The sequence below is a fragment of the Neodiprion virginianus genome, chromosome 4 (genome assembly GCF_021901495.1).
Source record: "Neodiprion virginianus isolate iyNeoVirg1 chromosome 4, iyNeoVirg1.1, whole genome shotgun sequence".
In the NCBI taxonomy this organism is placed as follows: Eukaryota; Metazoa; Arthropoda; class Insecta; order Hymenoptera; family Diprionidae; genus Neodiprion; species Neodiprion virginianus.
In genome coordinates this window covers 36,592,027-36,607,918 of record NC_060880.1, presented here as the reverse complement: position 1 = coordinate 36,607,918, position 15,892 = coordinate 36,592,027, and the positions used below count along the sequence as shown (strand labels likewise).

Genomic DNA, 15,892 nt, shown 5'->3' with positions numbered 1-15,892 from the left:
ATGTTTCTCGAGGTTTCATGCACCTGTCAAAAGTATTCCAGAGGGCAAAAGAAAAGAGGATGCTTCCAAACGACGATATTTCGCAATGTTCCATTTGCCCGAGGTACAAATCCGTCAAGTACCTTGGCACAACAGGACAACAGATGCATTTGTTGTTACAAATGATGTTTTTCCCGAAAATTCGAACATGGAAAATAGGCGATGGTGAAATTTTATTATACACGACACTCGATCTATTGGAATTTTGTCAGATTTTCAAGTTGCGTCGATCAATAAAATCGTTCTAAAAAATTGTGGAAAATTCAAGTCGAGTCGAAAGAATATTTTTTGAAAACTGAACGCCTTTCAACGTGAGAACAATCACATGAATAATCACGAGCCCAATTCGATAGCTCAAGGGTCAGGCCCAGGTCGGAATGGTATGGAATGCCCCGTTTATTCTTGTGAAAGGTGCATAAAAAAACTGAAATCGACACGGATACAAATTAATCATACTCTAGCGATTCTTGGTGACGTAGAACACATTTGTTGACTTCGTTCAGGTTGCTCGCCCTTTCGATTTCCGTGTTCACGATATCAAATCTGGCAGCGGCGAACCAGGTTAAATCAACGAAGATCAGGCTCATGCACACTGCGGATGCAACTTGGAGAATAGCGAAAAGATTTTCGCCGTACAGAAGAGCCCAAATCCAAAATGGCTCTATTGAAAACGGGTATGCGGTCTTAATCGGTAAGGACTGAGATAGAACAATGGGTGCCAAAAGGTACACAATCAGACCGAGAATGTCCACTGCGATAACCATTGTATGGAGTAATGAACACTTTCTCATGTAGAACCGAATCACAGCTAATTCTTGATCCGTAGCATTTCTCACGAACGTCGTCATTTCGGTTATCAATGCCTGGTAAAAAGTTTTTGAAATGAAAACACTTTTTTGTTACCATGACAAAGAATGTAAAATGCGACTTTTGACGGCAAGTTTGGGAAATATGCGTACAGTTTTCAACCAGTAATTTTCCATAAGCCCCGTATTTTCGTAAATAATTTAACACGGCATTATAATAGGTAATTTGTGCGTACAATCACTCAGTGCGCGAGTCTGCAAATAATTGAATTATGAGTAGTTTCATGTATTCGTCACGTGAGACACTTCACTGATATTGCGACAAGTAGATTGGAAAATTCCATCCCAATAAACAATGCCAGTATATAAAGCGTATGAAATTCGTCAAAAAAGAACGTTTTATTCTGTAGAATAAACGTGCAGCACCTACGTATTTTATTGCGAAGAATGTCCGCCGTGATTTCGGTTTATTAAACGTTTTTGGTGGACGTCTTACGATAGTTGTTCATATGCAAATTTTATACGTTTGAAACCAAACATTTATAAATCGTATCTCAATTTGTTGATAAAACGTATCGAAAATCCGTTATTTTAATATTTATGGTAATCGTCTAATATTTGGATATTGATGACTACTAAGAGACGTTTCGCAAGTACGTTTTAAAACTCAAATTATGAAGGAAATTTTTTCTATTAAAATGTGTTGACAATGTCCGTTTAACTAACGTGACAAAATGTTTTCTGTTAATGACGCTTTAATCTTTCATTATTTATGTCTAAACGAATATTATACAGTGTTAAAAAACGTTTTTAATTGGACCTCTAGACTTGAATACATAACGTATCTTGGATGTGTAATTGAAAGCGTATATAGTACACTGCTATAGAGGAAGATCATTTCACGTTAGCTAGAAACAAGTCTGGGTTGAGTTAGAAAGCGTACGAATTTAGTTTATATATGTGAATCGATTTTATTATATCTTTGTTAGAACGTTACACAAATATCTTATATCTATAAATACTCATTTATCAAAAAAAAAGGTACATCTTGTAGCTCATAGACACAGCTCAACCTACACTATACTTTCGTCTTCACGGTAGTTACAACTAACAGAAAACGCTAAGAATATTACACTTATATCAGAAATATTTATATGCCTGTATGATTTGTACTTTTATATGACTGTTTTTAAAATTAGTTGACGTTTACCACAGTTTCTTAGCCCTTCTTTCGTACATAGGTATGCCGTGATCGAGCTAGTTTTAACCAGTCTTTCACGGCACACGAAACACTGGTTTCGGTTGCATCACCAATTTCCTTCTTGCCAAGAAAGGTTTGTTTCACAGCCTCTGAGAAAAAATACATCAAAAGGAAGGTACAATATCACGATATTGATAACTGATAAGGAATAATTTCAATGTAAATTGTGATGAATCTCGAATATATTGGGAAAAAAGTTAACAGTTTGCATAATTTGAATAATAATGTGTGAATAATATTGTTTTCACACGATAAATCCAAGTAATAACTGTTTCTCGAAAATTTCATGAATTATTCATTACCGTAAACAGTTTCCATTGTCAATGTCTTTTGAAATGAGACTTTGTCCCTCCCTGCCCAATTGAATTGCATCGCTAATTCGTTTGTGAGTAGTGACCTCATTATAGCCAACACACATTGGCGACCGCTTGTCCCTCCAATAGAAGCCAGTTTCCCGGTCTGCAACAAAATACTAAAATGAATGAATGTCGAATTGAATTCAAAATATTCTTACTGTTATCAACATCGATAACAATTTTGACTAGTTGGAGATTGTCGATTCCTAATATTTTTTCAGCATTTTTTAACGTTAACCCTCTCGATCAGACCGAGACCGATTTCATGTTGAATGAAAATCTCTCACCATATTGATATTTCGATGGGTGAAAGCAGTTTACCTCAGGGTTTAGGAGTATCTATAAGGCCATCTGACCTTGCTTAATGGAACTATGCAGTTAGAACCCTGACCTTGCGACCGATACAGTTTTATGAAGCCTCAAAGTGCGTGTTGCGTAGAAGCAACATACGGTCCGAGAGGGTTAAAACGTTACGAACCGCAATTCTGTATGCCTGTAGTAATTTTCATTATTCCTTTGCAGTCAACACATACCGAGCGTATTCTTCAATGAGAGACAACCCCCTCCCTAGTGCTAAGCCAACTCAGGCACATGACGCGTACGTGAAGTTCGGTCGAGTGGAGACTAACATGGCCACTGGCATTCTATCCCCTCCCGGCCGAGCCTCATGTGCCTGTGTTGGTTTGCGCTAGGGAGGGGGTTGGCCCTCATTGAAGAATACGCTCGGTATTAGTACCTATCCGTATGTCATGACATACATATTTTGAATATGATTGCAAGGTCTACTCACTAAATAAGTTCGATGCTCTTCGGATTTCAGGATATTTTCGAGGTTGGAGAAGTCTTCCATGGAGTTAAGAGGAAGTTTTGGGAATTCGGCTGGTTTCTTTGTTACGTCGATGCTGACTTCCTTCTGTTTTGAGAAGATTTTACGTAGTAGCAGATGGTTTTGTTCAGTGTAGGATTTAATGTGTTCTAAATACTGCAGAGTTTTTTCTTCAAAGGTATTCTGTTCGCGTGATGTGGTCGGGGTTGAAGGTTCAAGTTGTGAAAAGGATCTTGATAAGTCATATTGCGTGGTAGACCTGATGATCCTACTAGAAATGTTTCTATTTGATGTTTCATATCCAGACAACTGATTCGGTGACTCATGGGAATTATCATTATACTGGTGCTGTACGATCTTGTGGGCCAAGTTTTTCTTTGGTGTCTGATTTTTGGTAGATCCTTTGGCTGAGTTAATGTAGCGAGTATTCTTATTACGGTTAGAAGTCGATTCATCGACTTCGGACGGTGGCAAATTCTCGTCAGCTGAAGAGGTGTAACCTAAACTACTTGAACTTTCACGAGAACGCTTCGTTTTTTTTTTTTTGTTACTAACGTGTCGATTTTTAGCCTTCTTCTTGTCGGTTTTGTGTTTACGTTTTTTCTTTTGCGGCTCAGGTTCGACATCATCACTGTTCGTAGCTTCATTCTCGTCCACGTCATTGGTAATATCTTGCTGAGGTATTACAGTGGATTTTTTAGCGATGTTGCGAATTATTCCGGATTCATCGGACGTGCCCAGCTCCAGTAGGCGCGCCATCGTTGCTTCGGTGTCGTGGTAGTCATCTGTTAGTTAATCAAGGAATATCAATCAATACCGAATGCTCATTGATTAGCAAAATTAATCACAAATGTACAATATGATCAAAATATATCGTCGTAACTCTTATCCAAGTGAAAATTAATATGATTGAAACATTCAATCCGTATACAATTGTAAAAAAAAGTTCTACGTTCCAATAATCACCTCCGGTATGCAGTACTTTGTGAATGGCAAACTTTGGCCATGTTTTTTCATAGGCAGCCTTTGATTTTACAAGTTTTGTAAAATGATCTTCAGTTTTTGTCCGTGGCCAGTAACATTGGGTGTTGTTTTCGACCAGCCAAAGAACTGGTACCAATGCGCATTCTCTATCTTCGCCAACCAAGAATTCAATCACCGCATACATAGTTCTGCAGCACGACTGAGTAAAAACATCGTTAAATGTATCATATTCTCTAGTCTGGTGTATAAATTTATATTTGATCAAAATTCAAGCACTTTTATTCCACTCTGAGCAAAAAGTGCCAGTTTAAAAGTTTTTAATTAGGACATCAACATAGGAATATGCAAGGTAGTATATAAGTTAAAAGATGAATCGATCATGAAACATTATGAAGATTTTGGGAACGCATGTCTAACCAATACTTGAACGTCAATGTGACGTACAAAACTATAATAAATCAGCTCAAAAGTGATGTTATGAACATATGGTAGAGTTGGGTATATTGGACTACTAGGTAAATTAGACTCGGCATATACGGTATATGGTAATAGGTATACGATAATGTTATTTTTTGCTAAACATCTCAATTGAAGCAAACTTTTAATATAAAAGAGATAATGAACCTACGATTCTCGGGAATGTGTGCGAGGTAGACATAGACATACTATACATGTCTTGAACGAATCCCTCTTCCTCGTACACATTGCCGAGAATCGTAGGTTCATCATCTGTTTTTTGTCGAGAGCTCGTTTCGTTGAGATGTTTAACAAAAAATAAAAATTTTATTTCATTTCGTGTAGTATCGGAGTTACTGCGAAACCATCTTTAAATGGAAGACAGACGAATTTATGTAATATATCATCGACGCGATAAGATTTCGCTACGTTGAAACTTCTTACGAAAAAAATCCCTAGTTTGGAAGATTTAATAGGTTTCTGATAAAGGTCTCGCTTGTACTTGAACGGAGTACCTATAATTCTATATTCTCCGGCAATGAAAAGGATTGATTTGATCACTAATATTTCTGTCCCACAAGCTACTACATTATCCGGCCTTTTTATTGATATTTTGAATTTTTTCGTTTCCAGAGCCTGACATTCACGAGAATTTCCAATAAATTTGGGTTTAGGAATAAATTTTTCCTGACAATTAGTTTTACGAATAGAACTTAGTTCTTCAAGTCGATTACTCAGCTGCTGCAGCGGCAAGCGTTTCGATCGAATAAGTCGTTTCAAATGGCCCAAATGATTTTCATACACAAAGCAACTGTATTCTTCTAATGGGCCAAATCGTTCTACGTCGTCTATGACATGCAGCAGCGAATGTACATTATATACGACAAAGTTTTGTCCGTATATCTTAGCACCTTGAGTAACGAATTTTTCGATCATATCTTGCGCGATGTTTCGAAAACGCGAGAACAAGGCTGTATTCGATAGAATATACACGGCGGCAGACAATAATAAAAAATGTTTGTACTTTTTTCGATCTAGCACATCCCGCATTACAACAGGGCCGGAATATAACAAGAAAAATCTAAATTCTGTCGCTTTCCATCGATGCAAATCCAAAAATCCACGGGGCTTTCGAGGAAACTCTGCCGGAACATATCGCGCCAATAGTTTCATTATACGTTCAATTTCTAACAAAATATCCTTAGACAATTTGCAATCACGTGAACCCTCGACCCAGTATTTAAGGAGCAACCTCTTCAAAATTCCCAGGTAGATTAAATGCATGGGATCTAAAGGAAATTGGGAGACTAGTCCCACGTAAAGATCTAAAAGAGGCGAACGTCCTTTAACGTGACGATCGTTTTCACTAGGTGCAACAAAATCACTATCTTTTCGCTTCTGGAATTCGGTGTCACATGGATAACACAGTTTACGGTTGAGATGAACTGCGCGAATCTTACACCTCTCGCAAGCATCCTTACCCGAATGTCCTAAACACATTTTCAACATAGATCTCGCGGGCGCGTCACACGCGAATAAACCAACTCTGACAAAGTATTTGGTGCCATTAAACTCAAAACCATTGGTGCTTAAACGTGACGTTTCTTTAATTAAATCTCGTAAATATGAAGATAGTGGCATCGGTTTACCCGTACCATAATAAACACCAATTACAAATGGGCTATCATCGATCATTGAAATACTGCGTCCCAAAATTGGCCAAAATGATGTTCCGCTACTTTTATAAACGGGAATCCCATCAATATTAAAATCAACTCGCAACGTATGTTCAGGTGACAGTCCTTTTTTGAGACCTGACTCGAGTTTTTGTCTCAAGCATTTCTCCAAACCGAAATAACACATTTCTCCGTTGTCTAAATTTAACGTTTCAATACGTCGTGACGTGTGAAGTAGAGTCCTAGCACTTAAGGGTAAGATAGGATGTGCTGGTTTCAATAATGCTAGCAATTGATCGATCGCGTTATGTGTGATGTTATTTGAAGATGCCCAGTCGCGCAAATTTTCAACAAAGTTCGTTTCATCATCTAAATGCACTTCATCGCTGACGGAACTTGAATTATCTTCAGAACTGTACAACGTAGCTTTGATGCTATCTATGTCACTTTCGATGTCTTTGAAATCTTTATTATCGCGGTTCGAATTAGAGTTTTCTTCATTCTGTTCATTACTTTGATGGATATGATCAACATCATAATCGCTATCTATAGAGTGCACATATTCTCCGATACAAGACACATGTTCATGACTAGCATCTTTTAATTGTGATTTCGTAAGGTGCTCGAGTGCACAATTATTGCCTGCAATACTCAGTAATACTTTACGAGTATTTATAGCTGTTTTGCGACGCAAATGTCGTTTACTCAGAACTTTTAAATCATGAGGCATGTTATAAAACTAAATAATAATACACACCAGACAAGAAATGATGTACGCTTTAACGTGCTTGCCTTATTTGTCGTAAATATCCGCACACCACTCTGAAAACTAAAAGTTAAATGAACCTAATGAACGTAGTACGTGAGTCAATACAGAAGATTCATAGCAATAAAGCTTTTACACGAGTTAGCGCAACAATTTATATAAAATTTTATTGAAAATTAAGTAATTTGATCAAAAATGCTGTTTCGTGTATATTTTCTTGGATTTGGGCTAAATAAATATTAAAAAGGCATTTGTAGCCGAACAATTTTGTAAACACGAATAAAAAACGTGGTCAGCTACCCATCGAACGTATATAATACGCAGGTAATGAGTAGTTTCATTCTATTGGATTTGACTCTGACATTTACCGATAAACGCATAGTATACTCATGATTTACGTTCAGTAGTAGGAATCGTGATATATTTCAGGACTAGATAGTACTGTTACTAATATTATTATTCTATAGTACTTATAGTTCTATGTATCGCTATTTATTGTTACTACAAATTAAACAAGATCGTAGTTTAACGTTGAACCAATTCTGGGCCGATGTCCTGCTTATATTCTAATACTTTTCGAATAGTATATCATGACGCCTACTACTGAACGTAAATCATGAGTATACTATACGTTTATCGGTAAAGATCAAAGTCAAATCCAATGGAATAAAATTACTTGTTACGAATTTCCTGCGTATTATATACGTTTGATGGGTAGATGACCACTATTTTTACCAGTGTTTACAAAATTATTCAGGTGCAAATCCCTTTTTAATATTTATTCAGCCCAAATCCAAGAAAATATACACAAAACAGAATTTTGGATCAAAATACATAATTTTTAATAAACCTCTATATAAGTTGTTGCACTAACTGGTGAAAAAGCTTTATTGCTACGGATCTTCTCTATTGTCTCTATTGTCTAACATGACCGTCTTCTTCTGATGGATAATAATTGTTATTTTCAATTGAAGGGAAAAGAAAATAAAAAATATTGTCAAAATAATATTTCTGTGATTTCGATGGCACAGAAATATTTACGTGGCTGTATTACTATACTTTGTTACTTTGGAAGATGCTACGAGTTCATATGTATGTTATAGATATGTTGAAACGGTATCTAAAAAAATAATAAACACGAAACCGATTTCAAACAATACAGAGCAAAAGTTACTAATAACCGCATGATCACATGGGATGATTATTAACATGAAGTTTTCCTCAAATTCGACAAGAACTAATATAATTAACCTATAATATACGTATCATAGTAAACTTAACACATATAAATAACGTTTAAAAACAGTTCAAAAATATTCATGAACGTTATATAATAAACAATAAACTATTCCATATTTTTATGGTACATCGTTTGGTTTAGAGAAAAAGACGCAGAACATTACACATAGTTTCTTTTGAAGAAAGAAAAGAAAGGAAAGAAAAAAATACAGAAGAGACAGAATTTGAGTTGCAAAACACATTATTTTTTCAACCAAGAATGCTCGATGTATTAAGACAAAATACCACCATATTTGGAAAAATATGTAGTTGTACTTACCAGCGTTATTTAATGACGAATTTGCTTCTTCCGTCTAGGCCGCAGATTAACAATAGCTTCTCACCTTTTTTGCTACACGATCACCGATCGATCCGAGCACCTCCGCATTCGGTTGACGAATAACGCCATAACCAGCGCCTGAGGCCAGTTGCAAGGGTGGGGATGAATATAGGCTCCCAGACAAAGACAAAGATAGAGGAGACGCAAGAGCGACAGAGAGATCGTGCCCAAAAGGGAATCAACTTTGCCATATATGCCCGTGTTATTCCGAGCTGTCCTTGTCTTACCACTCGCTATACTTACACTTACTGTATGAATGCGCGGTCCATGGGATAAGTTCTGTCTCTACATATAATTATTGCGCTCTTACTCTAGCTTGCAGCGTTACCGACGCTGACGCACCAGAGCAGGAGAATAATATATCAGTAGTGACACAATGTATAACGCACAGAACTCCGATAAAATAGCGCGAAAAATAAACGTACAAACGACGTTAAAAATGCGACAGGATATGATGAACGCTTGTTTTAGCAAGTACTCATACAAGATATTGAAGTCTTGACGTAATTCGTGCCAAATAATGAGATTTAATATATTATAATATGATAACCAATATTGTGAAATAATTATAAAAATGTACAATAAATTATTATTCTTGGTACGAAATTATTCACGTTTCGGACACTTCTTTATTCTCTTCCTTTTATTGGTTATATCTATGTTCCATGCACCGGTAAATGAATACAAGATCAGTGTTCAGCTTTAGTTACCACATAATATTGGCATCAAAATAACGGGTAATTAAAGTCCATTTTTCGGAAACTAATTATAAGATAATCAACTGATTTGGCCACCGCTTGGCATCAGGCGGTTCCGCATACATGAATACTAAAAGTGCGTTCATAATCTGAATATTGTACTCAACGTTGAATTTTCCTCAATCGTGTTGAAGTAAAACAAGTATGAACCCATTTGATCAAATATACATATTATACAATTCAATGTATCTTGAAAATAGTCCGATATTGAATAAATTTCATAAACGGTTATTGAACGTAGATCACAAGTAGCAGTAAAACGTGAACAATAATCGTTGAAAAAATACGTTCATCAAACGATGAATATATTTCTGTGCAATAGTGGAAAACCGCAATAATTAAGCGCTTAATTGGGGTTGCTGGTAGTTGTATGATGAATGTACAATATATATATATATATATATATATATATATATATATATTAGGGTGTGTCGAAAATGAACTTTTTTTTTTCTTCGCTCCTACCACTCAAAACTTTAGGTTTTGACATTAAAGAGGTCCTCGTTCAAGGAGGGCGCTGTAGCTTGAAGTTTAGAAGTCGCTCAACGAGGATTTAGGTTTCCCATCTAATTAACACGTAAAAAATATTGTTTTTCGTTCAAAATGATGTCAGGCATCCAAAAAATTGGCGATTTCTGTGCTTCTTGGCTTATTTGAAAGCATGACTCATCCCCTAAACGATGATAGGTCGTTTTTCGACTTACCTTGTACCAATTTTTTTTACGCCACTTTTCGACCACAATAGTCACTTTTTCAAGTTTACAAAGTCTCCAATGTATCAATGAGTTCAAAATGAATTGCTACAAGTATTGATTCTTGATTCGAATATAAATAACCAATTCCAAAAATTAGTGAAACATACAAAATTTCTCAAAATAAACATGGTTTTTTGAATAAAATTGAAGATACGGAATTTACCAATTTTTAGAATTGGTTATTTATATTCGAATCAAGAATCAATACTTGTAGCAATTCATTTTGGACTCATTGATACCTTGGAGACTTTGTAAACTTGAAAAAGTGACTATTGTGGTCGAAAAGTGGCGTAAAAAAAAATTGGAACAAGGTAAGTCGAAAAACGACCTATCATCGTTTAGGGGATGAGTCATGCTTTCAAATAAGCCAAGAAATACAGACATCGCCAATTTTATGGTTGCCTGACATCATTTTGAACGAAAAACAATATTTTTTACGTGTTAATTAGATGGGAAACCTAAATCCTCGTTGAGCGACTTCTAAACTTCAAGCTACAGCGCCCTCCTTGAACGAGGACCTCTTTAATGTCAAAACCTAAAGTTTTGAGTGGTAGGAGCGAAGAAAAAAAAAAAGTTCATTTTCGACACACCCTAATATATATATATATAGATGTTGTAGACACCAAGATTGAAAATGAATTTCATAAACGTCTATCACGCGTAGATCAGAAATACCAATAAAACGTACATTATAATAGTCGAAGATATACGTTCATAAAACAATCAATATACTGCTGTGCAATGGTGAATAGGAAGTATGATAAACGTCTAATTAAAGTTGCTGGCAGTTGTGTCATGAATGAATATTATATGTTGTGATTACCAAAATCATAAACGAATTTCGTGAACGTTAATAGCTCGTAATTTGTAAATTCAAATGAAACGATTCTGATAAAACGTTGAAAGATGGAGTACCAACATCGTTAAACATATAAGTTTTAAACGATTTTCGTACGAATAATGAACAAATATACTATACGTTGCTTTTGCTATAATAATACGTATTTTAAACTTCTGTATAATGAAATACGCATAATAAACAGAGTAATCATACGAATAATATCCATCCGAAATATTACAGTATATGTGATACGGTTGAATTTTATACTTATACCATTATTAAACGACTTCGACGTTTCATATACGAAATTTATACTGGTGTGTGTTTATTGGGATCGAATCATCTGAAACATTATGCATCCGTACCAAACTTGCACAGTTTTCATCCGACGCAACGGCTATTTTCAGAACATGAATCACAGAACCGACAATCAGTTTGTGCAACTTTGACGTGTCTATAAGACGTGGACACTTCTGCGTATCGTAAGTTGAGAAATTCGGAAACTGCTTGGGCATAAAAAAGACAGGCAGGATGGAAATTCACCGAATATGTGGCGACTATCTTTGCAAAGACCCAAATGTTTCCAAGTACTTGGTGATGGGTGGTGTACAGAAATGCGAAAGTCCAAAGAGTCGACGGGACGAAACCCCGAAAGTTAAACTAACGACGGTTAAAAACCTATGAAGACCATAAATGCGAAAAGATGACTTGTAGAAAAATAAAAGTTGCGAACGGAAAAATGTACCTACGATTAAACTTATACCGACAGATTTGTTTTTTTTTATCACGATTCGAGAATGGGCAATATCACGAAGGGAAAAATATTGAGTTGCGAAAATATCTAACCATCAAAAAGTCGACTTTGCAAATGTCACAATCGGGCCTTTTTCGAAAGTTGGCAAATCCGGATTTATCAGTAACGACCGAACAAAGATTCGAAAGCTCGAAATCCCGAGACCCACTAAGGCAGAATGGACAAAATACCGTAAAGTCACATCAGTCACATAAATTGCTGCGGTAAAAATATCCAGTCACTTTGTACTACGTACAGCGAAAGCTTTCAAAGTTGTTATAATTTTCATCGACCATAACTGAGACACGGAATTTCCCTCCGCGTGAAATTTACCATGCACGTTCACTGTCAGAAAATTAAACATCGGCCTGTAACTCATTTTCTTTCAACAGAGATTGATAGGGCAATGAAGAGCCGTTTATACTCAACTAGAACGAGGTCTTCGTCGATATGACAGATGACGATGAATGCCATCAGACCACATGCTGCCGACATCTCTGTCATGCACAAGAACAAGTTGAGGCGGTCTTCTCTGTTGCGGTAAATATAGAACATCAGTGCTAAAAGTATAATTATCATATGAGCCATCGATAAGATCCTCAAAATCCGACGTCTCAGGATCATGATACGCTTAGTGCCAAGAGGCAACGGCCAACCGAAGATCGGTCTCGACGATATTTTTACGAAGCGAATCGTCGTCTCTAGCGACAAGTACATCTTCATAAGTTCGTCTTTCTGTCGAACTTTCTCTGGATTTCAAATTCTTCTTTGGTTGGTGAGGAGCCACCAATGGATTATTCTGTTCCAATTGTCAAATAGACTTGACGTTAGCTAATGGATACCGGTGCATGTCGTAAGTAATGGGCACCAAGCGTCGGTACAAGTGAGAACTCAGGGAATACTTAATCGGTGATATCGGATGAAAATGCGAGCTGTCTATCGTAAATCATCGTCGAGATGAAGTGGCATCGACGTAAGTTGAGAACTCTTGTTAAAATTACCTTCGTGAGAATGTTGCAAGGATACGGGTCATCGTCAGCCGATTTCGGTACGTGTGGACCCGCACAACAAGAGAAGTGACAAAATTTGACAAAAACCTTACAACCGTTATGCCGACGTTTGAGTAACTTTGTGAGGTTTTTTGTGATTCTGTTATCTCTGTTAACGCAGTATACGAAACGAAATGCGAGAATGGAGTTGAAGCTGTGACGTTGCCGGGTTGAAGAAACAGAATCGTATGATTATTACATTCGACGATCAAATAAATCAGCGAAGAACACGAAGAAAATTAATCAAAGATTCCATACAATCGGATAGAAATTATAGGGTGAAATTGAACAAATAATGTGAAATAAATTCCTAAAGTATTCCTAGGTATAACAGAATCGCGCCTTGTTGAAATACATTGCGGTTTGTGCGTGAGGTTCAAAACTGCACATTTACGACGTCTAATTTTCTACTGATAATTAATCGTCACATGTTCGCATATTGACGAATAAAGTGAGCGAACTGGAAAGCTTGCGTTGTAAACTTTCCATTTGGATACTTTTATCAACGAATGTGCAGCGCGAGAAGTGGTGCTTCAACTTTCACGTTTTGATTGATTACAAAGAATACTCGGAAAGGAATATTATTTCCGAACGTAACGCTCATCCGTAATTCTGTTGATTTGATTGAAAGCAGAAAATGGATAATCCGTTACTGAAAAATTATACCCTTCTTGATTACAAATTCGTCAAATCAATTGTTGTGTTTCGAAAACTATCAGATTCCAGATAAAATATTGAAGAGAAAAAACTTCAAGCTTTTGAACTTGATTCTTCACGCATGAAAAAAGAAAATAGTCAATCGCGTCTCTCACCTCATCTGTATGAGATTTTTGTTGTAAATAAATAATTGCATTCACGCCGACCAGCCCATATTCATCGATACAATAATTTTTCAACGATGATTAGATATGACATGCCTTGATTACGTACAGTAATAATCATGTCTCGTTTTTAAATATGAAGTTCTTTATATTTAGCCAATTTTACACGTTAAAACTTTTCCAATATGAACCTGTGCAACCTTTTGCCCTCGAGAAATTTTCTCTGAAACCCCCTAGTTATTGATTCACAGCTTTGTTTCTAAAACATGTCTTTCTCCGTTAAAAATTGAATCCTCGGGCGAATAAATTTCGGCCGAATCTTTTTCAGAAACGGAATTGCGGGTTAAGGTATCCTTTTTAAATTTACCATAGAGAAAACGGAGGGTCAAATTTTTTATCAAGATATGGAGTTATTTTCCGACGGCTATAAAACAGTCAACAACAAGCGTGCTCAAAAATACGTACCGAGGCCAAAAAAAATTGAATTCGTACACTAAATAATTGTGGCAGTGACAATTCGCTTGTAAGATTTCCGCAACTTCAACCTGTCGGAGCTTTGACAATTCGGAACTTCGACAGCACACCCGCAGAATAGTAGCTAAAACTAGCTTCACTAACAACGACAAGCGCACACGAATGAGTGTTGGCTCGAAGTGCTATGAGAAGAATTGGAAACTGGATTGTCATAATTGTGGTCAAGTTGAGCGCCTGCGATGTATTCCACGAGAATATCCCAAGTGCCGTGCGACTGAAGAATGGTAATGCATTGAATGTTTTAGCAGAGAGGAGGATTCAGATTCACGGATTTTAAAAAACTTTGTCAATTTGTAAATTATGCGGTGAGAAGGATTCCATAGAATGCCAAACTAACGATGCGTCAGTGAAAGAATCATATACGTCGAACAATTGGGTTTGTTTTTCAACGAACGGATTCAAATTCGTTGTAACATTCGGTGAATAAAATGATGGAGACTTCATGAGTAATATTCATGAACACATTATCGAACTTTACAATGATTGCATGTACCATGATTGGCGCCCATTGGACATTTTTTATGAAGATCAACGTGAATATTTTTTGTTCAAATATTCACCAGCTACTTACTCGTTATTCAGGGATTACGAAATTCAGTCAGAATACTCCAAGATCCATCGCTCGTACAGTAATTTCATTTCACAGTAAATATTTGAGAGAAATGAAACTCAAGGTCTGCTACTCCGTTCTTTCCTTTTCCGACAATGAGAACGCAATGAATCTTACTTATCGTTTCGTTCTACGCTGATCGTGAGAAATATCTGCTTCGTGTTTTGCGCAGTCCGTCGACAGAACGGCACGCAGCTGAAAGCCGTTTGATTCCAACGAGGTAGAACTCGGCGATTCCTGGCTAACTATTGGCTGAAACAAGTATGCGGAGGGGGCCTTCTGGTTCGCAGACTTGAAGCCAAGGATACATTGTACGCAACGTAACCGTTAAGTCACGCCTTGTTTTTAACCACAACGGCGATAAATGATTAGCCAATATACACATGCGAGTGTGACTCGTCTGGATGACAGGTCGATTACAACACTTAATAATGCGGGAAAAATGATTGTCTGTGTTAATTCTGCCGCATTACGGACGAATTTTTGCACTTTGAAACATCAAATGTGACAAGAGGATATAATAGAAGTTGAAGTTAGTAACGTCGTCATACCGAAAGACGAAGAAAAAATCGACTATTTCGCGATTTTCGAATGACTTTGAAGGAGTCGAGTTTTCGCAATATTAGGAACTGACAATACGATATCCGTGGAGTCTCGTTTTGACAATTGATTATTGATCACCGAGATAATGAGAATTTGAAGAGTAAAAAATTGCCGTTTAGACTTCCTTAAGGAGATAACCACAACACACTATGGTAAGTGTACCAGTTATCGACACGTTTAGACCCAACTACCGAACCCTTTATCCTCCAAAATTATAAATTAACGGTAGAAATTGCGGACTTCTCGATGACTAAAACCAATTGCTAGAGAGTTACACACTTGAAATTCATTTTTTGGTAACTTTAGATCCAAGGATTAAACAGATACAACCAAAAAAGGT

At 36.6% G+C, this 15,892-nt stretch overlaps 2 protein-coding genes across 7 annotated transcripts in view; both read right to left on the bottom strand.

Moving 5' to 3' along the window:
* Positions 1-15,034, bottom strand: part of LOC124302903 (uncharacterized) — a 592,781-nt gene extending 577,747 nt beyond the window's left edge. The window contains exons 1-3 of the mRNA XM_046759472.1: positions 14,911-15,034; positions 12,192-12,734; positions 496-902 (exon numbers count right to left, since the gene is read on the bottom strand). Of these exons, the coding sequence (XP_046615428.1) occupies positions 496-902; positions 12,192-12,314 (530 nt within the window). The 5' untranslated portion in view covers positions 12,315-12,734; positions 14,911-15,034. The remainder of the gene's footprint in view (positions 1-495; positions 903-12,191; positions 12,735-14,910) is intronic.
* On the bottom strand, positions 1,545-9,346 carry LOC124302760 (uncharacterized). 6 transcript variants are annotated; one of them, XM_046759278.1, is made up of 6 exons: positions 8,729-9,346; positions 7,162-7,233; positions 4,255-4,471; positions 3,253-4,073; positions 2,409-2,578; positions 1,545-2,195 (listed from the first exon to the last, which is right to left on the bottom strand). In XM_046759278.1, the coding sequence occupies exons 3-6, from the start codon at positions 4,454-4,456 to the stop codon at positions 2,153-2,155; spliced, it is 1,236 nt and encodes a 411-aa protein (XP_046615234.1). In that variant the 5' UTR covers positions 4,457-4,471; positions 7,162-7,233; positions 8,729-9,346; the 3' UTR covers positions 1,545-2,152. The 6 variants fall into 6 exon arrangements, 5 of the variants coding, with proteins under 5 accessions (XP_046615234.1, XP_046615231.1, XP_046615232.1 ...); XM_046759275.1 differs by having other exon boundaries at positions 1,792-2,195; positions 2,409-2,565; positions 8,729-9,332; XM_046759276.1 differs by lacking the exon at positions 7,162-7,233 and having other exon boundaries at positions 1,792-2,195; positions 2,409-2,565; positions 8,729-9,332.
* Positions 15,035-15,892: the final 858 nt, after the last annotated feature.

What these genes read in the sequence shown, in the direction of transcription:
- LOC124302760 (XM_046759275.1), bottom strand. Translation starts at nt 4,456, where the DNA reads ATGTATGCGGTGATTGAATTCTTGGTTGGCGAAGATAGAGAATGCGCA. An exon ending in CAAAGTACTGCATACCGGAG is followed by an intron (nt 4,074 to 4,254) that starts GTGATTATTGGA and finishes ATTAACTAACAG; the next exon opens with ATGACTACCACGACACCGAA. An exon ending in GACAATGGAAACTGTTTACG is followed by an intron (nt 2,196 to 2,408) that starts GTAATGAATAAT and finishes ATTTTTTCTCAG; the next exon opens with AGGCTGTGAAACAAACCTTT.